The following is a 24,632-nucleotide window of genomic DNA, read 5'->3' on the forward strand; positions in this document are numbered from 1 at the left end:
AACATAGTCGATCAACCTTCAGTCTCCTAAGACATTATGTCTATTGAAAATTATGCCCTTTCCAGTGCATTAGAGTTGTTTCACTTTCATTAAAATCTTGTTAAAAATTTTTTTGACTGGCTTTATTAACCAGTACCAGAGATACATTTTACAAAACTAAACTCCATTTTTTAAAGGAATTTTGGTAGAAAAATCTTGTTAATTTAGTATTTAGATTCATCACTCAGAGGGTTTAGTTTTCATGAGATGAAGGAATACAAGACGGTATAATATCATGATCCAAAACAAATAACAATTCTTAAGAGGGTTGAAAAGGAAATAGGAAAAAATGGAAGAGGCTTAAAATAAGACAAACCATTTAATGCACTTATGGGAAATATAGTTTGCATAAACAAAAAAGTATAAAAATTTAAGGCACAGTGAATAACTATAAACCTTACAAACTGGCTGCTGTTGAGCTATTAGTGAAAGCGAAATTCAAGAAACATAATGCCTCTGTAAATCACTAGCTTCCTTCTACCACAGTCAAGTTCCTAGATTAACTTTTAAGTACTAGTGCTTCTATGCAAGAGTCAGAAGATCATCTTTAGGCATACTTGCCTTCACTTGATAACCAAATAAATATGACTTGGAGGTGCTATATGAAATTTAAAACAGAATGGAAGGAAAAGGTCAGGCTAGCATGTGTCAAAGCCATTGATAAACTACATGGTGACCACTGAAGCTTTATCCCTTTTAGAATTAAGTTATGTAATTTATACCCATGATTAAAAACAGTACACTAATCACATACTAATCACAACAATGAATCATTGTGACTGAAGACTCGTTGAGTTTAATTGTCCTTCCTAAATTCTTTAAATTTTAGCCAGTGAACTTAGTTGAAGAACATGTTTCATCTTAAGCTCACTGACAATAAATTTCCATAAATACGTCCACTGTACCTATATTGTGAGTTGCAAATATATTCAAATGTTTAAATATATGCTTAAATGTTTCAAAGGCTACTGACAAAAAGTCATTTGTAAAATATCAAGTTTGTGAAAAGCCTTTTAAGATCAATATTTCTAAAGCATTCTATACATTTCTCTTTACACAGTTATAAACCAAAGTCATAAAGTTCTACACGTATACCTAGGAGTATTTTCAGAATTAGCTTCATGTTATATAGCTTTGTAGAGTTTGCAAATAACCCAACAGATTGAGAAATGGCCAATGTGGTTCCAGTAAATTCTCTCTTATCTTTGCTACTTCAGAATGGTAAATGACAGGTAACTGACTTGCACTTTATACAGTATTTAAAAGCTCTTGATGGTTTAAAGCTACATCTGCTCCCCAGTCTCCTCCCTATCACCTTCTAGACAGGAGGCGTTAAAGGCTGAGTGACACCAGAAGGGCTGCCGTGTGGATAATCACAAGGTATTACTACGTGAATACAAATACATTAATCAATTCGTTCCACAGCTAGTGTTGGTTTTTTCTTTTAGCATAGTCAAGGCTAGTATTTGAATTACTGAAAAAAAAAATACAAGATTAAGTAACTTAAATTTTAAAAAATGGAAACTCATACTGAAAACTTTTCCATAAAAGATAATTTAGTGAAAAAAAATTCAAATTGTTCCATCTCGTTCCTTTTATTATAAACTCAGTAAGCCGTCCTCAGAGCAAAATTAACATATACAAATGCAAAGCATAACTTGATAAAATCTAGAAGGAAATCTTAATTTTATTCTGAGAGTGTAGTATTCTCAGCTCACTTGGCCTTCATCTGATATCTACCTTTTATTTAATCTTGTTAAAGTGCACAAATAACAAACTTGACAATTACCCATAATTGGAGGTTAGGGCTCCAGAATGTCCCTAGAATTTGTTTTAAAGATCACTTTAAAACCAGAGCACTAATTCCACACAAGGCAAAAACATTGTACGAATATTCTGATTTCACATGTGAGTTTTGCTTGATAGAGCCTAAGAATAAAGAAACATTTTCTCTTTTCAGATAATTTAAAATATAAATAATTGTATTAAGTCCCATTTAATAAAGAATGTGAAAGTTCCTGATACAAAGAAACACATAAAACCTTAGGGTTTTTTAAAGTGTGATGGTCACTTTCTATGGTGGAACAGAAATTGGATTTTGTTTTCTTTCCGTAATTACTTCACAGTCTTCCTCCATTTCAAAATTGAGATTCACAAATGAACTGGATACAGCTGTTTCTGGTTGATCTGTCTGAATAATGGAGTCAGCCTGCAGCTTATTTTGCTGGTATTGTCTTTCTGCTTCTTCAGACATCTTGTTTTCTTCTTCTTCTTCTTCTTCCTAAAAAGGAAAAATCAAGAATAGCTAAAATATAAATGTGCACAAGGAACTATATTTTTTCTCCCACTGTCAGTTTCTCTCTTTTTAACCAAGGCAGTGTCCTAGCTAATTCAGTTTAGTCTAATTAAGACATACTTCCCATACTCCTCTTCCCAAAATAAAGTACTGTAGAACAAAGATGAAGTTATTTAAAAACATGATCCAGCACTAGTTAGTGCTGATGAAACCTGAAATTAACAGGACTGTGCTTTTTTAAGATTAAGTCTAACTTAAAGGGATAAAAAGAAGCAAATATTACTTCAGTTATATAGTAGAGCGAAAGGGATTAAAAAAATTACTTCAGTTATATAGTAGAGCGTATTACTTTTTCCTTAAGGACCTAACAGCCAGATAAGGTAATCCCAGTCCTCACAGAGTTTAATCTCAGATCTGCTTGAGAATTAACAAGAGAGAAACCATTTAGAAAGTTAACTACCATAGTCTTATGCTCAATTTGCCTGGAGGAGAATAACACTTACTGTGTGCCTGCTAATATATACTATGTGCTGTTGTGAGTGTTAACACATAGTACTTCATTTAATCTGTACAGCAACTCCAAGCATCTGATGCTACGATTCTCAGGAGGCTGAGGAAGCTGAGGCTTAACAGAGATTAATCATCTCACCCACGTTACAAATTCAGAAGTGACAACGCAAGATTTTGTAATCGGGTTCTTTGGTTCCTCAGCCCACACTTGTGGGTGTTCTCATTCTTTAAGGCCAAACTCATTTCACCTCCATCCTAAGACTTCATTACTCTAGAGGCAACTGCACTGTTAACCATTGTGCCATAACTTACACATACACATTTCTACGAGTTTTAAATATCTGTCAAATTCACTACACTTCTCCAGTACCCAGCTTATCTGCCAGAAGACATCAGCCGGCCCTTGTATCTTTATCTACAAATAAAGATAATTCGAAAAGCAATTGAAAATTAAATAATATGTACTAGGCACTTTACATAGCTCCAGAATAATTAAATCCAGTTTAGTTTTACACACAGATCCTAAGGAATTTCCAATTTTAAAAATCCTAAAATGTAAATTTTGTAAAGAAACTAAGGGAACTACCCTTAGGCAACTAAATAATATATATGCTCATTATGTAAACCCATCACACCTAAGCAAACTAAACTGAATAAGAAAAATGTAAAAAGGAGACACACCTCCTTCTTCATCCGGTAATACTCATCAATGGCATATTGGTATTTTGGGGTGCTGATGCCCAAAACAGATGCAATCTTCTCTCCAAGAAAGTCACACACTACAGACACAAAAGTGATAAGACTTACACAATCCCATAAACATTCCTTGAGAACTTTATGTGTAAGACACTGTAGAAATAAAGTTATTTTTCCTTTTCTAGAGATTATAAAAACCCAATATACACAGGTACTTTAAAAAGTTTGTGGAAAATGCACATTATGAAAAATCTACATGGATTTGCACAACATTTGCAACAAAATAAACATAATTTAACTCCATTTTTCCATGAACTTTTTGAAATCCCCATGTCTCTGTCTTCTGTGTAATGGTACAATTTCTAGGCTCCCAATAATAGTATGTTCACACACCATTTATCAGCAGGTCTTACAATCATCTGTTACATGTTTTCATGGAAAATGGTAAGAGGAATGGTTTGTACATATGTCACTAAGAGCCTGCTATGTGGAAGCACTGGAAAGTTAATCTGCTCAAGCTAATAAACACAGATTTAAAATGGCTCAGGCTTTTGTCATTATACCAGACTGTCCTGCACAGAGTGAGTGTTTAGTATCTATTCCATCAATTACTATTCATAATTATGCCTAATAAAAGTAGAAATTGTATCAAGTTATGAAGGAATTCACAAGAAGCAGAGGAAAGTTTTGACTTCGAATCTATATTTAATTTAACTCATGACAATTCATTTCCTTCAAATGACTTAATTTTATCTCAATTTAAAGAAATGAAATATTAATGAAATAAAATTACAAATGAACTTTGCAGGCTTCAGAATAAGTAGTGAGACAGAACAAGAACAATACTACCAGGAAGTCAAATGAAAAAGTAGCAAAACACTTGTTAAAGAGTTCAAGAACATGAGAATCATACCTAAACTAATATAACCATTTTGGGCCTTTTTTTTTTTTTTAACACAATGGCAAGCTGGAAAACATCTTAAGGTGAAGTACAAGTTAAATTATGAATAATCCCCAATGCTAACTGGCTAGCTCTAGAATGAGAGACTAGCTTCCTACTGACTGTCCTTCCATCTGGAAACATCCCATTCAGATCATATTACGGCAATCATACAACATTCAAACAGAAAAGCAGTACCTGAGAGAGTTGATGTGGCTGCCCGAAGCATGTAAAACCATAAGTACGGGCCCCAGGTAAGTTTTGTCTGCAACAAGACATGAGGTTAGCAACATTCATGCCTAATCACATTATATGTATTTAGGCTAGAATGAAATAGTCAAATGCTTGGGTAGGCCCATAGAATACAGTTTGAGTATCCCCTTTGTAGAATTACTGGTACAAGCCATGTTTCTGATTTCACTTTTTCAGATTTTAAAATATCTGCAGGACTAGTGTGACACCAACATCCCACAAGGACATCAGTTCATGTTAGCAGCTCAGCTGCTTCACTTCTGACCCAGCTCTCTGATTATGACCTGGGAAAGCTGTGGAAGATGACCAAAGTCCTTGCGACTCTGCAACCACATGGGAAGAAGTTCTTGACTCCTGGCTTTGGATCAGCTCAGCTCTAGCTGTTGCAGCCACTTGAGGAGTAAACCAGTAGAAGGAAGACCCCTCTCTGCTTCTCCTTGTCTCCCTGTAAAATCTGCCCTTCAAATAAAAAATAAATATCAAAAAAAAAGAAATATCTGCATACGTTACCAGCCAAGCATTTCTAATTCGTTTAACAAACTTTCAAATGTAGACTCATTTTGGGATGCTCAATATGTATTCAACAGGCAATACTACAAACACTCCAGTCCAACAAAACTATTCTTTATAAAAATGGAATTTCTCATATTACATTCATTAATGTAACTATTACCACCCTAAGCCACAGAGGTAGGCATTTGGTACAACAATTAAGTCACTTCTTGGGACATCTGCATCTCAAAGGAGTAGTACCTGGGTGGAGTCCTGGTTCCTCCACTGCCAATCCAGCTTCCTGTTAATGTATACCCTGAGAGGCATCAGAGAAAAAGGTCGAGCACACGGGTCCATGTAGGCCACCTGGGAGGCCCAGGCTGAATTCCTGTCTCCTGGCTTTGGCCTGGCCAAGCCCAGGCTACCTACTGGGGTCAGCTAGGGAATGAAACAGCAGATTAAACACCTTTCTTACACTCTCCCAGCTTGCCTTTCAAATAATAATTTAAATAAGGTCCGATGTGATACCCTAGCAGCTGAAGTCCTTGCCTTGAACACACAAGGATCCCACATGGGTGACAGTTCCAATCACGGCAGCCCCGCTTTCCATCCAACTCCCTGCTTGTGGCCTGGGAAAGCAGTCCAGGACAGTCCAAGGCCTTAGGACCCTGAACCCACATGGGAGACCCAGAGGAGGCTCTGGCACTTGGCTTTGGATCCACGCAGCTCTGGCTGTTGCAGCCATTTGGAGAGTGGATCAACAGATGGAGGATCTTCCTCTCCATATAGCTGCCTTTCCAATAAAAACAAATAAACCTTTAAAAATACATATATTAAAAAAAAAGATGCAGCCACTGAACTGGAGTTGATAACTCAAGCCTGGACAAGTCACAAACTGATTATCCAGAACTTTCCTTTTCCTGTGATGCTATTTTTTCTTCGTTGTTCACAACCACATTACCAGAGAGGTTACACAACCAAGAGAAAAACCTTTCAGGAATCAGAGTCCAATAGATTTACATTATAGTGGGGAAATTACAATCCAACAAACTAAATAGGATTAGGAGCATATTAAATGAGTTTTTACTGAGAGATATATAAGTAGCAAAATGAGGCAGTGTGACTAAATACTGCCAGTAGTCCTCACCCATCAAAAACAATGTGAACTTGGCTTTGGTTGTACACTTAGGTCTCTTTTTAACTCTTAGAGATAGTAAAAGCCTCATTTTTGTGGCCATCTGAGGAGTGAACAAGTGGATGGAAGATATTTCTCTCTCATGTGTCTGTCTTTCCCTCTCTATATCTGGTTCAAATAAATTAAATAAGTAAATTTTTAAAATATTTATAATTTTTATTGGAAAGGCAGCTTTATACAAAGAAGGAAAGAGAGAGAAAGATCTTCCATCTGCTAGTTCACTTCCCAAGTGGCCTAAACCACCGGAGCTGAACCGATCCGAAGCCAGGAGCCCAGAGCTTCTTCCAGGTCTCTCACAAAGGTGCAGGGACCCAAGGCTTTAGGCCATCCTCTACTGCTTTCCCAGGCCACAGGCAGGGAGCCGGATGGTAAGTGGAACAGCCTGGATATGAACCGGCGACCATACAGGATCCTGGAACATGCAAGGCCAGGACCTTAACCACTAGGCTACCTCATGGAGCCCCAAATAAATCAATAAGTAAGTAAACAGGCAAAAGATGGCTAATAGTAGAACTTAATAAAGAGATTATCTGGAAAATTATGAAAATGTAATTTAGAAACTCTGAAAAGGACAGAACAGTAACCCAAGTCTAATATGAGAAAATCATTAGTGCCCCTATTATAGTCTGAACATAATCCTCAAAGTACGTGCTAGAAACGTAAACACGGTACTGTTAGGAGGTGGATCCTAATGAGAATACACTAAGAAGCTTGATCTCCTCCCAACCTTTCTCTCAGTCCTGGCCTTCACAGTCTCCAAAAGCATAAGTTCAATACAATTCTGTTCTTTAAGGCATAACCATGGCATACACAGTGTGCAAAGCCTCCCATATGGGTACTGTCCAGCCTACTCCACTTCCAATTCACCAACCTGCTAATGGTCTGGGAAGGAGCAGAAAATGACCCAGCTGCTTGAGCCTCTGATTCCACATCAGAGATGCAGAAGAAGCTCCCGGCTCCTGACCAACCCAGCTCTGGCACTGCAACCATCTGGGCAGTGAATCAGAAGGTGGAAGATCTCTCTCTCTCCCTGTATCTCCTATCTTTGCAACTCTGCCTATCAAATAAAAAGATATAAATCTTTCAAAAATTTTTCTGTTCTTTACAAATTATATAGTCTGTGGTGCTCTGCGACAACAGCACAAAATGGACTAACAAAATTCCTATGTGTAAGGATCAAAAGACAGCATCAGTGGAAAGGATAGCACCCAAATGGTGAAGACTTCCCATCAGTGGCCGTAACAGGGAGTACAATTACCTATGTACACCTTCAAAGCAGGAATTCAGAATTTGGAGGATGAAGAATAAACAATCTGACCTGATATTTTTTCTGCCATTTAATTTCCTGATGGGGCATGCATTATCCAAGCTCAGCTAATAGTGAGAAGACAACAGAGGCTACAGGTGTTAGAGTACAATGCAGGGTACAGAGAAGCCGAAAGCAGATCTAAAAGGATAAACAGAAGCTTCGCATGACCCTGAATCAAGAGACACAACAGAATGGCAAAGCAGAAGTGCTTTCTGGGTGAGGAACTTGGTGCAATAGTTAAGATGTCACTTGAGATGCCCACGTCTGAATTACAGTCCTGGCTCCACTCCCGACTCCACCTTCCTATCAAAGCAGATCATGGGAGAGAGAGGTAATGGTTCAAACAACGCAGTCACATCACTTACACCAGAAAAACAGACCGAACCCCCATCTGCCAGCATTAACCTAGCTCTGTCCCAGATGTCACAAGTATTTGGGGACTGAATTACTGAATTTAAGATAGCTTGTCTCTGTCTTTCAAATAAATAAATATAACTAATAAATTAAAAAAAAAAAAAAAAGAGTTTCAGGCCGGCATGGTAACCTAGCTGCTGAAGTCCCTGCCTTGCACATGTCAGGATTGCATGTGGGTGCCAGTTCATATCCAGGCAGTCCCACTTCTCATTTAGCTCCCTGCTTGTGGCCTGGAAAGCAGTTGAGGACGGCCCAAAGCCTTGGGGCTCTGCACCCGTGTGGGAGATCTAGAAGAGGCTCCAAGCTACTGGCTTTGGATCAGCTCATCTCCAGCTGCTGCTGCCACCTGGGCAGTGAATCAACAGACAGAAGATCTTCCTCTTTTTCTCTCCTCCTCTCTGTATATATCTGACTTTCCAATAAAAACAAAAATAAATCTAAATAAAACTTAGGGTTTCCTGTTTACTTAATACTAAGATGCTCCAACATTTAATTTAAAAGCAATTATTTCAAAAAAATAAAGATTTCAGCTTGGATGACAAAAAAAATAGTATTAAAATCTGTGGGGATTATAAAATGAGTATGTGAAAATTATCCACAAAAAACTACTAGAAGAGGACCTGGGATGCTGGTTCAGTGACTAAATCCTCACATTGCAAGTGCCAGGATCACATAAAAGTGCTGGTTCATGTCCTGGCTGCTACACTTCCCATACAGGTAACCTGGGAGAGCAGTCAAGGGTGGCACAAAGCCTTCAGACCCTATATCCACATGGGAGATCCAGAGGAAGCTCCTGGCTTTGGATTGATTCAGCTCCGGCCATTGCGATCACTTGTGAAGTGAACCAGTGGATGGAAAGATCAGATTTTCTCTCTCTCTATCTCCTTCTCTCCATAAATTTAATCTGCCTTTCAAATAAAAATAAATTTGTGCTTGACACATTAGCCTAGTGGCTAAAGTCCTCGCCTTGTATCCATTGGGATCCCATATCGATGCTGGTTCATATCCCAGCTACTCCACTCCCCATCCAGCTCCCTGCCCGTGGCCTGGGAAAGCAGTCAAGGATGGCCCAAAGCCTTGGGACCCTGCACATGCACAGGAATCCTGGAAGAGGCTCTGGGCTCATGACTTTGGACTGGCTTGGCTCTGGTTGTTGACGCTACCTGGGGAGTGAACTAGCAGATGGAAGATCTTTGTCTCTCCTTTACTCTGTAAATCTGACTGTCCAATAAAAAGAAAATAAATATTTAAAAATAAATACATAAATACTTAAAAATAAATAAATACATCTTAAAAATACTAGAAGAAAATACAAAGTGAAACTACATGGACTTCATTTGGGCAATGAGTTTTTCAATTTGACTCCTAAAACTTAAGAAATAAAAATAAACAAATGGAATTACATCAAACTAAAAAGCTTCTGTAAAGTGGAAAGTTACGGGTAAACAGATGATCCACAGACTGTGTAAAAGAATAACTGTAAACTAAGTGTCTGATAAAGGCTACATCCAAAATAGTAGGAATTCAAACAATTATATAACAAGAAAACAACCCAATTTTAAAACAGAGAAGCCACAGAGGCATTTCTCAAAACAAGATACACAGGATTTCAGAAAGTTCACGGAAAGCAAAGCGTCTGACGTGGCATGAAGACACCCCTGGTGCATGTAGGAGCACTGGAATTCAATATCCAGCTCTAGGTCCTCATTCCAGGAGAGACCTGGGAGGCAACAAGGAAGGCATAATTGGGTTCCTGCGACCAACATGCCAAGTACACTAGTTCACTCTCCAAATGCCCACAATGGCTGCATTTGGACCAGGCAAAAACTGGGAGCTACGAACTCTACCCAGTCTCCCATACAGCGAATAGGGACTCACTAAGCTGAGCTACATCTTGCTGCCTCCCCGACTGAATATTAGCAGGAACCTAGAATTGAGATCAGAGCTGAGTAAATGCAGATGCTCTGACAGAGATGTGGTCTTCTCCAATGGTACCTTAAGCACTACACCAAATACCCTTTCCTTCAAGAGCTTTTAGATGTATCATGTACATAACAAATGTGCTCCATACACCACTAATCATTATAGAAATGAAAATTAAAGCCACCTAAGAGAATACCTCATACTTGTCATGAGGCTAATATAAAAAACACAAAGTCTTGGTAAAGATGTGGGGGAAAAAAGAGAACACTGATACAATGTTAGTGGGAACTCAAATAGGTACAGCTATTGTGGAAAACTATATAAATTCCTCAAAAAAAACTAACGCCAGAAATATCGTATCATCCAGTAATTTCATGTTCTGAGAATTCCCCAGAAAGTGAAATCAAATGTCAAAGATATATCTGCACTCCCATGTTTACTGCATCGTTATTCACAATAGCCACGTAATGCAACTAACCTGGCTGCCAGTGAACAGACAGAGGTATAAGGAAAATGCAGTACACAATTTGGTCTTTAAACAGATGAAGTTCTGTTATTTGAAATAATATGAATGGGTGTTATAAATTTTTTATTACTGTTCCTGTTGTCGACTTTAGTTTTTGGCTTTTCATTTAAGGGGATGTATAGTAACTGTGTAATAGAAACTATCATAACCAGTTGTGAAGATGCAATGCAGTACACATTTCTACTTCCAAACCAAAGATGAACTCCCAAAGAAACTGTTAAATATGCTTTGACAACAGGACCCTGAACTCTCTACCATTGTTCATACTTACAATGTAAGGTTTCACTTAAACAGCAGAATGATGGACATGTGACTGTTTATGGAGGACTAAACTACTGTAATAATATGAGGTTAAGTCAATGAGGGGAGGGGACTTGGAGAGGGCAGAGGGGAAACCCCAGAGCCTTTGGGACTACATTGTAAAATTAAAAAGAAAGAAAGAAAGTAAGAAAGAAAAGAGAAGGAAGGAAGCAAAGAAATACCATGGATAAACCTGAGCCTGAGTACATTGTGATAAGTCAAATAAGCCAGGCAAGGAAAGACAAATACTATATCACTATGTTTAAACTTACATGTAAAATCTAAAACCATCAAACATGGAAGCGGGAGGAATCAGAACGGTGTAATCACCAGGGGCTAAGGGCTGGAGCCAGTAGTTAGGGTGACTGGGGAGATATCAAATGTTTCAATTTTTACTTTGGAGGAATGAATGACAAGTGTTGGAGGTGATGAATATGTCTTTTTTAAAAAATAAATAATCCAGGCTCAGAAGAATAGCCTAGTGGCTAAATCTTCACCTTGCATGTGCCAGGATCCCATATGGATGCTGGTTTGTATGCTGGCTGCTCCACTTCCCATTCAGCTCCCTGCCTGTGGCTAGGAAAGCAAGCAGAGGATGGCCTGAGACCTTAGAATTCTGCATCTACATGGGAGGGCCAGAAGAAGCTCCTGGCTCCACAGTTTGTATCAGCTCAGCTCAAGGCATTGTGGCAATTTGAGGAATGAACTGCAGATGAAAGATATTTCTTTCTGTCTCTCTTTCTCTCTGTAGATCTGACTTTCCAATAAACAATAATCAATAAATCTTTTCTAAAATAATCCAAAGCTTCCATCATCTAAATCTTTAACTATCATAATGGCACTTAGTTAAACACACAAAACTGACATAAAGCTTCTCTTTTACTACTTAAGTTACATAAGAAAAAATGGGTCTGCACTCCTAGGAATATACCCAATAGAAGTGAAATCTGCATGTGAGAAGGGGATCTGTAATCCTATATTTGCAGCAGCATAATCTACAATAGCAAAAACATGGGAACAATCCAGATGTGTGTCCAAGGAAGAGTGGTTAAAGAAATTATTCAGCTATTAAGAAGAATGAAATTATTCCATTTACAACCAGGTGGACCCAACTAGAGACCATTATGCTTAGTGAAATGAGCCAATCACAAAAAAACAAATACCATATGTTCTCTCTTATATAAGGAAACCAACATGGAAAGTGTAACTTCAGTAATCCAATCTATTCTGTTTTTTGGTTAGTTGTTTGCTTTTTTGGCTGTATCCCATGTGTTTAGATGTTTTTTATTTCAGTTTTATTTATTCCAAATAATTCCTTTTCTATTGTTGAATTCATCACTGGCTCACGGATTACAGGTTGGCATCATTTTTCCCCAAGAGACTTTTTTGCTTCCTTTTTGCCACTTATGTGTTGGTTACTCGGTGGCATGTTTTTTCATGGAGCTGTAATTTGTTGTTGTTGATATTGTTGTTGTTGTGGCTGTTTTAATTCATACCAGTTGTTGAGCTAGTTTCCTGGCTGCTCAATTATGGAAATGTACAGTGATGGAATACTGGGGTCTATCATATACAGATGTGGGGGAATAATGGAACATGTTTCCCTGCTTTCAGATGAATGATAGATTCCCAATGAAACTGTTGGGATGCTGAAATGCCTGACATTGTCTGTACCAACAATTAGTCTTAAATAAAAGACTAATAGAATTATGATTCCTTACGAAGGACTATACTATTGTAGTAAAATGGGGAAAATCTGTTAGGGGGTGAGAGTTTTTGGGACAATCCCAGCCTATATGAAATTGTACCACATAATTCAGAATTCAAAATAAAAATATATTTTAAAAACTGCTTCTAGTCCTTTTGGCTAAGATCAAGTGTAAAAATACATTAAAAAAAAAGAAAAAGAAAAATGGATCTGTATTCTTATAGGAACCCAATATGTAACAAAGCTATCTTTTAAAAATTAGAGTACAGTATCTTCTCAAGTTAAAACTGGAAATCCACATTTAAAAATAAAGAACCTTCAGCATTGTGGCATAACAGGTAAAGATGCTGCACAAGGCACTGGCAATGTATGTGGGCAACAATTCAAGTCCTGGCTGCTCTACTTCCAAACCTGTGTGCTGCTAATGTGCCTGGGAAAGCAGAGAAGGATAACCCAATTTCCTGGGTCACTTTCCATGTGGGAGATGTGGAGGAAGCTCCTGTCTTTAAAGAGAGATCCTTTGCCGCTGGTTCATTCCTCAAAAGACTAAAATGGCTGGAGGTGGGCCAGGCCAAAGCAAAGACCCTGGAACTGCACCCAGGTCTCCCACATGGGTTGGGAGCACATGGGACATCTTCTGTTGCTTTTCTAGGCCTGTGAGTGAGGAACTGGATCAGAAGCAGAACAACCAGAACTCCAACTGATGCTCCTATGGAATGCATCACAGACGGAGGACTAACCCACTGCAACACAATGCCAACGCTATACACTTCTAACTTCTGAAGAAAATCCAAACCCATATTAAAAAGAACTAATAACTCAACTTTTGGGTGGCACCTAACATGGTAAATATAATTCTTAACTCAAAGGGACTGAAATTTAATTTAAAAACATAAACCTTACAAGAGATTTATTCACCATGAAATTCTTACCTTGAAAAATAGTATTAAGCTATCAAATGCTTGATATATTTCCATCCACATGGGGAAAAAAAAGTGATTTGCTTTTTACCAAAGTCATAATGCAGAATTTCATAATCAGAATACAATTAATTTAAATCTAAAAAGTTCCTTTTCATTTAATATTTAAGGGGAAACAAAACAAAATCTACTGACAAAACATTCATCAGCATCAAACCTACTGGATCAATGGTAGGCAAGACATCTTTCTTCTCCAGGCCATCAGCTTCATCTTCATCTGTGCTGTATTCTTCCATTGTCTCTCCACTAACAAAGTGGATGACTCGCCTCGGGACCTTCTTCTTTTTCCCAATGATACCCAGTTCAACATTTTCAAAGCCTCTGTCATTACTCATCTGTATCAATAACAAATGAAGAAAAGAAGAGCTTCAAGTGAGGTTAATTTTCTTACATTACACACAAACAAAACTCTGATTGTATTAAAGAAACACAAAGCAGTTTAAGCAGTTAAAATTATTATACATGCCAGAGTTCATATTATATGCATATGTCATATTTAATAAACTGAATAAGGTTAAAATTAATTTTATTTATGTCAATTAATAAATCAAACTATGCATTTCAAGTTGTAGCAATCCCAATGCTATATACACAGTATGTATACATATAAAAAACTGTTGGGTGCCAATTTTTTTTTGTTCTTTTTAAGACACGTTTTTAATTGAATGATTTTAAAGACAGAGAAGGAGAAATAGAAGCAGAACATCCTTCATCCTTTGTTTCATTTCCCAATGGCTACAACGGCCTGAGCTGAGCCGAGCCAACCTGAAGCTGGGAGCAGGGGCTTTTTCCAGGTCTTCCACATGGGCCACATGGGTGCAGAATAAAAAGGCTTTGGGTCATCTTCCACTGCTTTGCCAGGTCATGAGTGAGGATCTGGGTTAAAAGTGGAGCAGCTGAGACACAAATCAGGGTACATATGGGATACTGACACTATAGGGTGGAAGATTAGATTGTTAGGGCACCGTGCCAGTCCCAGGATGCCAAGTATAATTGTAATTATGTCAGCAGAATGTTTTAGCATTTTTTTAAAGATTTATTTTATTTATTGGAAAGTCAGATATACAGAGAGGAAGAGAGACAGAGAGAAAGATTTTTCATCCATTGGTTCACTCCCAACCAGCCATAATGGTTGGAGCTGAGCTGATCCGATCCAAAGCCAGGAGCCCGGAGTCTCTTTCCCAGTCTCCCACGCAGGAGCAGGGTCCCAAGGCTATGGGCTGTCCTTGACTGCATTCCCAGGCCACAAGAAGGAAGCTGGATGGGAACTGGCGCCCATATAGGATCCCAGCATGTGCAAGGTGAGGATTTCGCTGGCCCTTTTTTTTTTTTTTTGGAGGCAGACCTACACAGAGGAGGAAAGACAGAAAGTCTTCCCTGTCATGGTTTACTCCCACCTGTTGCAGACACACAAATATATACACTATATAAATGTATATATATAGAATCAGTATGAATGGAATAACTGGGAATTTTAGACTACTGAAAGAAGTAACAAGATGAGTATAATTTTGAGGGCCTGGCACAGTAGCTCAGCAGCTAAAGTCTTTGCTTTGAATGTGCCTTGAATGTGCCAGGATCCCATTTGGGTACCAGTTCGTATCCCGGCAGCTCCACTTCCCATCCACCTCCCTGCTTGTGGCCTGAAAAGCATTCAAAGATGGCCCAAAGCCTTGGGACCCTGCACCCGCATGGGAGATCCAGAAGAGGTTCCTGGCTCCTGGCTTCAGATCAGCTCAGCTCCCGCCGTTGTGGCCACTTAAGGAGTGAATCATCGATGGAAGATCTTCTGTCTCTCCTCCTCTCTGTATATCTGACTCTGCAATAAAAATAAATAAAATTTTAAAAAGAAATTGTCTGTTATTTTAAAAATAATAATAATAATAAAAATATAAAGTCCTCGCCTTGAACATGCTGAGTACTCTCATGGGAGACCCAGATAAGGCTCCTGGCTTCAGATCGGTGCAGTTCCAACCGTTGTAGGTGCTTCGGAAATGAGCCATCAGATCTAAGATCTTCCTCTCTTTCTCTGGTCCTCTCTGTATATCTGAGTTTCTAATATAAATAAATAAATAAATAAAATCTTTTTAAAAAAGAAAATAAAACCACAGAGGCAGAGAAAAAGACAAAGATCTTCCAAGTGCAGGTTCAATCTGCAAATTTCCACAGTGGTTCACTGGGCCAAAGCCAGGTGCCTAGACCTCAATATGGGTCCCCCCAGTAGGTGGCAGGCACCCAAGGTCTTGAACATCATGTGATAACTCTCAAGGTATGCATCAGCAGGAAGCAGAGGCTGGACTTGAACTCAAGCTCTCGGATAAGGGAAGAAGACATACCAAATGCCATGCCAATGCCTGTCCCAAATAAATTCACATTTATACACGGTTTTCTCTTAGTCTTCCCAGGTCCTTTAGAACACAGGTTCACTTGCTCTGTATTACTCCCAAAGTTTATACATTAGCTAATGCTTGACTCCAGGTTTACCAAACAAACAAAAAATAAATGCACAGCTCCATGACACACAATCTATATAACTGGCAGTACTGGAATACAGTAAACTGCAGATCAAGTACTGCAATACAGTAAACTGCAGATCAAGAAAACCCCAATGTCACAGACATTGGGGTTTCTGACAATCAGAAAAACCTTAACCCATTGGCAAATGCAGAAGCCAGGGTGGAGTACAGGTCATGCCAGGCTGGACTATCACCCCTACCAGTTTGAATGAGTCAGGGATGGGAACAGACTGAGCAGGACTTGGCTGCAGCACCTGCCAGCGAGAGTTGGGACTGGGGGCAGGATGCGTCAGACGAGGCTGCAGCATCCAATGGCAAAGGTCAAGACAGAGGATGGACTATTCTGAGCTGGGTCAGAGCAACCACTGGCACACATAAAGCTGTAGCTGGGAGTAGGTCCAATCAGGATGCTAAGGGGATGCCCTGACAGGGTTGTGGTTCCCACTGTTAAGAGCAAGGGCTGATATGGGTGTGATGGTCTGGGCTGGACATGACTGCAGTATTCCTCGGCAGGGGTGTGGACTGGATCTAGGGTGTGCCAGACTGGGCTAAACTCCAACACACACTGATGTTCCTGAGAACCAAGATGGGTGTAGGATGGACTGGGCTAGGTGTCGGCTTCCTCTGAACCACACGAGAGCTGTGTCTAGGTGCAGACCAGGTGGCTGGACTGTAGCTCCCAAAAGCAAGAACCAGAATGGATGTGAGCCATTTGGGCAAGACCATTGTTCTAACCATGACAGGAGGTGGACGAACCTGACTGGGCCAAGGACCCACTGGTACGTGCGAAAGCTGCCACTGGGAGATCTGACAGAGAAGCTTGGGGAACTCTTTTGTCTGGACACAATCCCTGTAGGCCAGCTCAAAAACTAAGGTGTCGGCCCCAGTGGCCTAGCGGCTAAAGACCTTGCCTTGAACGCGCCGGGATCCCATATGGGCGCCAGTTCTAATCCCAGCAGCTCCACTTCCCATCCACCTCCCTGCTTGTGGCCTGGGAAAGCAGTCGAGGACAGCCCCAAAGCCTTGGGACCCTGCACCTGTGTGGGAGACCCGGAAGAAATTCCTGGTTCCTGGCTTCGGATCTACATAGCATCAGCTGTTGCGCTCACTTGGGGAGTGAATCATCGGACAGAAGATCTTCCTCTCTGTCTCTCTTCCTCTCTGTATATCTGACTTTCCAATAAATAAATAAATCTTAAAAAAAAAAAAAAACTAAGGCGAAGGGCAACTCAGACCAGGTCAGGTTGTTTTACCCACTGACATACAGCCAGCTCAAAAACTAAGGCAAAGGGCAACTCAGACCAGGCCAGGTTATATTACCCACTGACATGCATGTGTCTCAGGTCTGAGGACAGGCCAGACTGGGCCAGTTCACAACACCCACTGGCAATCTGAGAACCAGGTCAGGGTGCAGGACAGGTTGGATTGGGCTACATTGCCAGCAAGTAAATATTAGTGCCAGGAGTGGGGGATGGCTGGGCCAGGTTGGGTGGTAGCACCCACCAGTGTGACCTGGAATTAGGGGCAGATCAGACTGGGCTAGGCTACAGCACCTACTGGCAAATGCCGAGATGGGCCATGCCAGACTGGGTTGTGGTGCACACCAACACATGAGACATGGTGTGGGGGCGGGAGTGTGAGTCCAGTGGGAGAGCTGTGGGTACTCTGCCACTGGGTTACTGCTCCTGTTGATGAGCATGAGAGCTGGAACTAGGTGCAGACAAGGATGCACAGGGTTACACCTGTTGGCCTGCAAGTGAACTAGATTGGGGGAGAGCTACACTGAGCTAACTGACTATCCACTGGTGCAGGCATAAGCCAGAATAAGGGCAGGCTATTTGGATTTTGCCACAGCATCAGCTAGCAAGGGCTGGGACAAGGGGCAAATTCTGTTGAGTTAGAATGCAGAACCACCTGGAGAGTGCAAGATCCAGGTCTAGGAACAGGCCCAGTAGGGAAACTGTGGGCACCCCTCTGATGGGCTGCAACTCCCACTGGCAAGCATGAAAATCAGGAATGGGGATGGGGCTGGCTATACAGGCTGTAGCACCTACTGGTGTGAGTGTAAACTAGAAGATGGAGTCTGTTGGGTTGAGTTGGGTTTCAAGGCCCAATTATGTATACAGGAGCTGAATGGGTGGTAGAACACACTGGACCAGCCCACTGTACATGCTTACAGACACAGAAACCAGGGCTGGGGACCAGCCCAGTTGGGAGTTATTGAGGGCCGCTCTGACTGGGCTGCAGTTCCTGATGGTGTTACATCAGGGTCATCTGTGTGGAGGGCAGGGTTGGGCTGGGTCACAGCACCCACAGGTTCGCACACAAAATGGGGCTGGAGATAGATTTTACGTAGCAATTGTAATTGCCAGTGTGGAAGTAACTGATGTGGGTGACAGAATGAATTGGACCCTGTACAAGTGGGCACACACACAACAGAAAGGTCTGAGATCACCTCAGACAAGATTGCTTTGAGGGCTCCCCCTACTAAATCGCTGAACTTAGAACTCCAACTATGGGGAGAGTGGCGGGACCTGTGGTCTGACAATGGAGTGCAAATGTCAAAACTGCACCTCCTCAGTGGCTTTGATGGAGCAGCAGACAGCACACCCAGAGGCATATGGAGGATAGGTCAGACCATTGAAGCTCGCAGAGAACACCTGGTACCATAGCAGAGGAAGGAAGGCAACACAAATTGACCCAGTGAAGCAAAATAGTAAATATCTGAGTGAACAGACTCACAGGTGGACCGTGTCAACCAACGAACCTTGAAAGAATATCCTCATCCTTACATCTGCAAGATCGACAGCATTCCAGAACTATCGAAACCAACTGAGCAGAATCCCTTCAGGGATTTTTGGATGACATCAGATGGCAATTCCCCATCCCTGAGTGCTGAGGTGGTTGGGAGGCTGGGTGTGGCTTCTCTCTTTGCCTCTCCCTTTCACCCATTTACAGGAAGAAGGAAAAGAAAATGTGAAAACAACAGTCTCACCTATTTTCCCCTGATCCTAGAACCCTTCCCACCCTAATCAACTAAGTAAACAACGTCAAATATAGAATTAAAAAAGAAAACCCCAATATCAGAAAAACAGTCAAAAATTATTTCTAGCCTATCCTGAGGGTTCAAACAAATTGCAGCCTTCAACAAGCAAGACCAGCTCATTTATTTACTAAGTTCAAGAACAAAAGTGGACACATGATTCACCTGAGATCCTTTTTCACAGCCCCTTTCCCCCACAAGTTCAGGCACCAAGTACTATTCCTATTAGTCTCATGTTTCACTTAGGATAAGACTTGGCTTACAACTGTCCAACATTAGTATTTTCTTCTGTGAGAAAGCATTTTAGCCATTTGGGGCAGGCCACATAGAATGTCTACATCCCAAATGAGAGGGCCTGGGCTCAAGTCCAGCTGGGCTCTCCATTCTAGCTTGCTGCGAAGGGAAGCAGCTCAAGTAGGTGTGTCCCTGCCACCCTCAGGGGAGACAGGCAGTGAGCTTCTGGGTTCAGTCCTGCCCAGCCTCAGCAATCACCAGCATTTGGGGAGTGAACCAACACAGATTCTGTCTCTCTTTCTGCCCCCCAAATAAGAAAAAAAATTAAAATAGAACAAAAACAAAAACCCATCCATATCCTTTTGGAGTCTGACTTGCTTTTTTTGATCCCTTAATTTCCTATAAAAAAGAAAGCAAAAGAACTGGGTTTACTAACCAAATGGATCTCTTCTTAAAAATTAACCAATAACTTTTATACTAAAGGCAACTTTTACAGAGAGAAGAACAGAAAGAGAGATCTTCCATCCCCACTGGATCACTTCCCAAATGATCACCAACAGCTACAGCAAAGCTGATCAGAAGCCAGGTCTCCCACATGGGTGCAGGTTCCGAAGGACTTGGGTCACCCTCTGCTGCTTTCTCAGGCCATAAGCGGGGGGGGGGGGGCTAGATCAGAAGCAAAGAACCAGGGTCCATTTAGGATGCCAGCAGCACCAGGCTGAGGATTTCCTTGCTGCACCACTGCGTTTGGCCCCCATCCAAAAGGATCTAATGCCAATGTGTCAGCAAATCAAGAGCTTAGCTCTTTTACAGCCTAACACCGTGTCATACCCCACACCACTCTATCTGAACAGAAGCAGCTTCACTGCTTACTCAGCAATCTTTCATTGGTTTAATTTTGCCTTTCTTGAAGGCGCAGAAATCAATGTCTCTCAATGGGTTCACCTACTTTATATTCCTTAGACAACTTTAATGAACCAAAATATTCTGGCAGGGGTCAGAAAGTTAACCACAAAAACTCCATCAGCCTTGACTTGTGGATATATTCTTCCCCAAAAATGTTGAAAAGGGGGAAAAAAAAAACTACCAGACACAGGCATTTGGCCTGGTGGTCATGATACTCCTATTGCACATGAGAGTACCTGGTTGGTTTGTAGCTCCAACCCCTGATCAAAGCTTCCTGCTCGTGCAGGCTCAGGAGCTGATGGCTCAACCTGGGTTCCTGCCACCCACGTGCAGAGCTGGGGCAACTGTGTGGAGGGCAGGGTTGGGCTGGGTCACAGCACCCACAGGTTCGCATACAAAATGGGGCTGGAGATAGATTTTACGTAGCAATTGTAATTGCCAGTGTGGAAGTAAACTGATGTGGGTGACAGAATGAATTGGACCCCGTACAAGTGGGCACACACACAACAGAAAGGTCTGAGATCACCTCAGACAAGATTGCTTTGAGGGCTCCCCCTACTAAATCGCTGAACTTAGAACTCCAACTATGGGGAGAGTGGCGGGACCTGTGGTCTGACAATGGAGTGCAAATGTCAAAACTGCACCTCCTCAGTGGCTTTGATGGAGCAGCAGACAGCACACCCAGAGGCATATGGAGGATAGGTCAGATTTACAAAAAAGAGGAGAGAGAAAGATCTTCCATCTGCTGCTGGTTTACTGCCCAAACAGCCTCAATGGCCGAAGGTGAGCCCATCTGAAACCAGGAGCCAGGAGCTTCTTCCGGGTTTCCAACACGGGTGCAGGGTTCCAAAGCTTTGCGCCATCCTTGATTGCTTTCCCAGGCCATAAGCAGGGAACTGGAAGGGAAGTAGAGTAGCCAGGACACAAACCAGCACCTATAGGGGATCCTGGAATGCGCAAGGTGATGATTTAGCAACTGAGCCATTGCACCAGGTCCCAAGCTTTTCTTTTTAAATATTAACACTGTTGATGGGTGTTGTGGCACGGGCACTAAGCCAGCATCCCATATGAGTTATGATTCAAGTTCCAGTTGTTTCACTTCCAATTTATTTTCCTCCTTATGTGCCTGGGAAAGCAATGAAAGATGGCCCAACTGATTGGGCCCCTGTCATGAACATGGGGGATTAGACAGAACTCCAGGCTTCTGGCTTTGGCCTGGCCCAGCTCTGGCTGTTGCAGCCATTTGAGAAGTGAAGCAACAGATGGAAAAAGTTCCCCCCTCCTCTTTACTCTGTAACTCTGCCTTTCCACTAAAACCTCTTTCCTTAGAAATAATTTTTATCTAGCCAAATCAGAATTTTAAGTTTGTCACTTTAAACAGAGGTCAGCAAGCTGATTTTTGTGAAGGTAAGCAATAAATGTTCTAAGCTTTGCAGACCACTTGGTCTGTACAAAATCAGTGGCTTGTATGGAAACTATATAACGAATGGGTGTGCCTGTGTTCCAGTAAATGTTAAACAGGTGGCCTGCTACATCTGGCCCATAGGCTGTTTCAACCTTGATCTTCAGAAATCACACTAGGAACTAAAACAAGTCAGTGTGGGGCTGGGCTGGTATTATGGCACTTAAAAGTTCTCAGCAAGACTTCAAAAGGACTACGAGACAACAGTCTCTCCCTCCACTTGTGTCTTCACCTCCCCACCTCTTCCCCTTACTGAGCTCAAACCACTGCGTGCAGGTCTGGGGTTTCCAGAAATGTTTCTGCTTCAGCAACATGAATAAGAAACCAAAACAGACAACACAGCTTGTTTTTTAAAAAAACGACCTGTGTTTAAGAGATTATATGTATATGCGAAATCCCAGACATAAATATAAAGGACCATGAGGGGATTTTTGCGGGATTACCTTTTTTTTTTTAATAGAGAAAAGGAGAAACAGAGAGAGCAGAGATGGTGGTCTTCTATCTGCTAGTTTACTTCCTAAATGGCCACAATAGCTAGGGCTGAGCTTATCTGAAGCCAAGAGCTCCTTCTAGGTTTCCCACATGGACACAGGGCCCCACGGACTTGAGCCATCCTCCGCTGCTTCCCCAGGTCATAAGCAGAGAGCTGGACTGGAAGTGGAGCAGCCAAGACATCAACCTACACCCATATAGGATGCTTGCACCACAGGGAGGATTAGCTTGCTATGCCACTACACTGGCCCCAGAGAATTTCTTATTTTTAAACCAAAAACATGGAAGCAACTAACCACCATAAACCAAGACAAAGAGCCATTCTTCCAACAACACTATTTGGTGCAGTGCAGAGGGGAAGCACCTTGCAGCACAAGTTGAGCATCCCAAATGGGCTATTCCACTTCTGACCCAGCTTCCTGCTAATGTGTGTACAAAAGCAGCAGATGATGCTCCAAGAGCTTGGGCCTCTGCACCCATGTGGGAAACCAGAAAGAAGTTGCTGGCTTTGCCTGGACTTCCCAGCCCCTACCCTTGTGGGCATTTGGGGAAGTGAGCCAGCAAATGCAAGATATTTTTCTGTTTCTCAACTCTGTGCCTCACAAATTAAAAAAAAAAACAAAAAACCTCAACGTAAAAGCACATTAAAGCACTGTGCATTTAATGGCTCAGTTCAACTGTATCTGTCAACAGCCGGTCTCCCCCCAAAATGAAAAGTAGCTCCTTAATCAATGGTTGAGGTTTCCTAACTTAGATGCGTTCTCCTCCTCCTTACAGAAAAGGAAAAAAGAAAAAAAAATAGGGTTAACATAGTTCTGATGAACCGGGTTAAATAAAAGTAATATTAAAATAAGTATTACTGGTTTCCTGTTGCTTTTTTAGACGTGGCAACTGGAAACTTTTTTCAACTACAATTCACAGTGCCACTGGAATCCCTGGTCTGTTGGGTCGCGCAGCAGGGTCTCACTGTAGAAGTGGGGATACCCGCCCCCTGCGGCTGCTCTATGGATCCCGGACTCCAACCCTAAGCACTAGCTGCTAGTAACTAGCCAAACAGGCTGCTGCCAAAACAGGCGCCTGCAAATACGACTACTGACAAGTGGTGGCAGCCGCCGTCACCTGACTGCCAGCCTCGGGGATTCACGCCTTCTGGCGTTCCCACACCACAACCTGGTTCACCAGCCTGGAAAACCCGAGGCCTCCCCGGGGTCCGCGGCGCTGCCAGCCCGGCGGAGGCAGCTGTTATCCCCTCACACAGGTTTCTCTCCGGAGAAAGGCACACAGCCGGACCCCGAAACTCACGTCCTCTGGGAGGAAGATCGCAGACCACACCGGGAGCAGCCTGGCTCTCCCGGACTCGGCCTGCCACCAACGGCAGCCCCACCTACCCGCTGCGCCGACTCCCGGAACGCCGCGGCGGCCGCAGCTCCCGAGGCTGCGCCTGCTTCTCCTCCTTCCACACGGCCCACGGGGTCCCGCTCCATCGTCGCCGCCGCCGCCACAGGGCTGCTGTGGGGACACAGGTTGGTGGCCGGTATGCTCACTTCCATCCTCTGCCTCCCGCCCCGCCGCTGGCCGAGGCCCTCCGGAGTCGGGGGACTCGCCGACCGCGTCAGCCCCCGCCAGTCACCGAGAGCGCGACTCGGTGGCCGCGAGGGAGACGGCCTGCAGGGCGGGGCTGGGCAGCGGCTGACCGCGGCCGCCCACAGCTCAGGACGGGCTCGCGCGGCCGAGCGGGCGGGGCCTGGCGCTGCTCCGCTTCCGGCCAGGCCCACGTCGGGCACCGCCCGTGACGTCACGCCGCGTACCTGTACCTGAGCTCCGTGCAGCTCTCATCCGCTGGCCTTTTCCCAGACCATGGCCTGTCCCTTGGAAAAGGGAAACTTGGCAGTGTTCACAGGCTAATGATAACGTAGTTGCTGAAAATGTAAAATGTGGTCTGCTGGCACATATTTCAAAAATGGACAACAATCCGGCCCAAATGTCCCTAAAATAAAACCCCAAGGACAAGTTTCGCTTACACTTTTCTGAAATATTTAAGCACGATTAGACAAAGTGTTAAGGAAGATCTGGAGAGTAAGGCTGTAGCAAGCAAGCGTCCACCTTGACAAAAATAAGAAATGTTTATGTATTTCAGGTGTGTTAAAGGGAAAATCCCATTTTCCCCCATTTGTTCCAAAGTTCAACCAGATTTAAAAAATAATTGCAGTAATTACTGATTGACTATTTTTTATAATTTTTTTAAATTGGAAAGTCAGATATAGAGAGGAGGAAAGGAAGATCTTCTGTCCGGTGATTCACTCATAAGTAGCTGGAATGTTGGAGCTGCACCAATCTGAAGCCAGGGGCCAGAGCTTCTTCCAGGTCTCCCATGTGGGTTCAGGGTTCCAAGGCCTTGGGCT

General features: G+C 42.4%; 1 protein-coding gene across 1 annotated transcript; it reads right to left on the reverse strand.

Moving 5' to 3' along the window:
* Positions 1-339: 339 nt before the first annotated feature.
* Positions 340-23,889, reverse strand: FAM177A1 (family with sequence similarity 177 member A1). Its single transcript, XM_040969226.1, has 5 exons — positions 23,619-23,889; positions 13,739-13,912; positions 4,680-4,746; positions 3,527-3,624; positions 340-2,320 (listed from the first exon to the last, which is right to left on the reverse strand). Exons 1-5 carry the CDS (start codon positions 23,778-23,780, stop codon positions 2,114-2,116), a joined length of 708 nt encoding a protein of 235 aa, XP_040825160.1. The 5' UTR covers positions 23,781-23,889; the 3' UTR covers positions 340-2,113.
* Between the last annotated feature and the right edge of the window lie 743 nt (positions 23,890-24,632).

The sequence above is a fragment of the Ochotona curzoniae genome, unplaced genomic scaffold (genome assembly GCF_017591425.1).
Source record: "Ochotona curzoniae isolate NIBS_2020 unplaced genomic scaffold, NIBS_Ocur_1.0 scaffold_4701, whole genome shotgun sequence".
Lineage (NCBI taxonomy): Eukaryota > Metazoa > Chordata > Mammalia > Lagomorpha > Ochotonidae > Ochotona > Ochotona curzoniae.

What these genes read in the sequence shown, in the direction of transcription:
- FAM177A1 (XM_040969226.1), bottom strand. Translation starts at nt 23,780, where the DNA reads ATGGAAGTGAGCATACCGGCCACCAACCTGTGTCCCCACAGCAGCCCT. An exon ending in AGCCACATCAACTCTCTCAG is followed by an intron (nt 3,625 to 4,679) that starts GTACTGCTTTTC and finishes TTGTGTCTGTAG; the next exon opens with TGTGTGACTTTCTTGGAGAG. An exon ending in ATTACCGGATGAAGAAGGAG is followed by an intron (nt 2,321 to 3,526) that starts GTGTGTCTCCTT and finishes TTTCCTTTTTAG; the next exon opens with GAAGAAGAAGAAGAAGAAGA.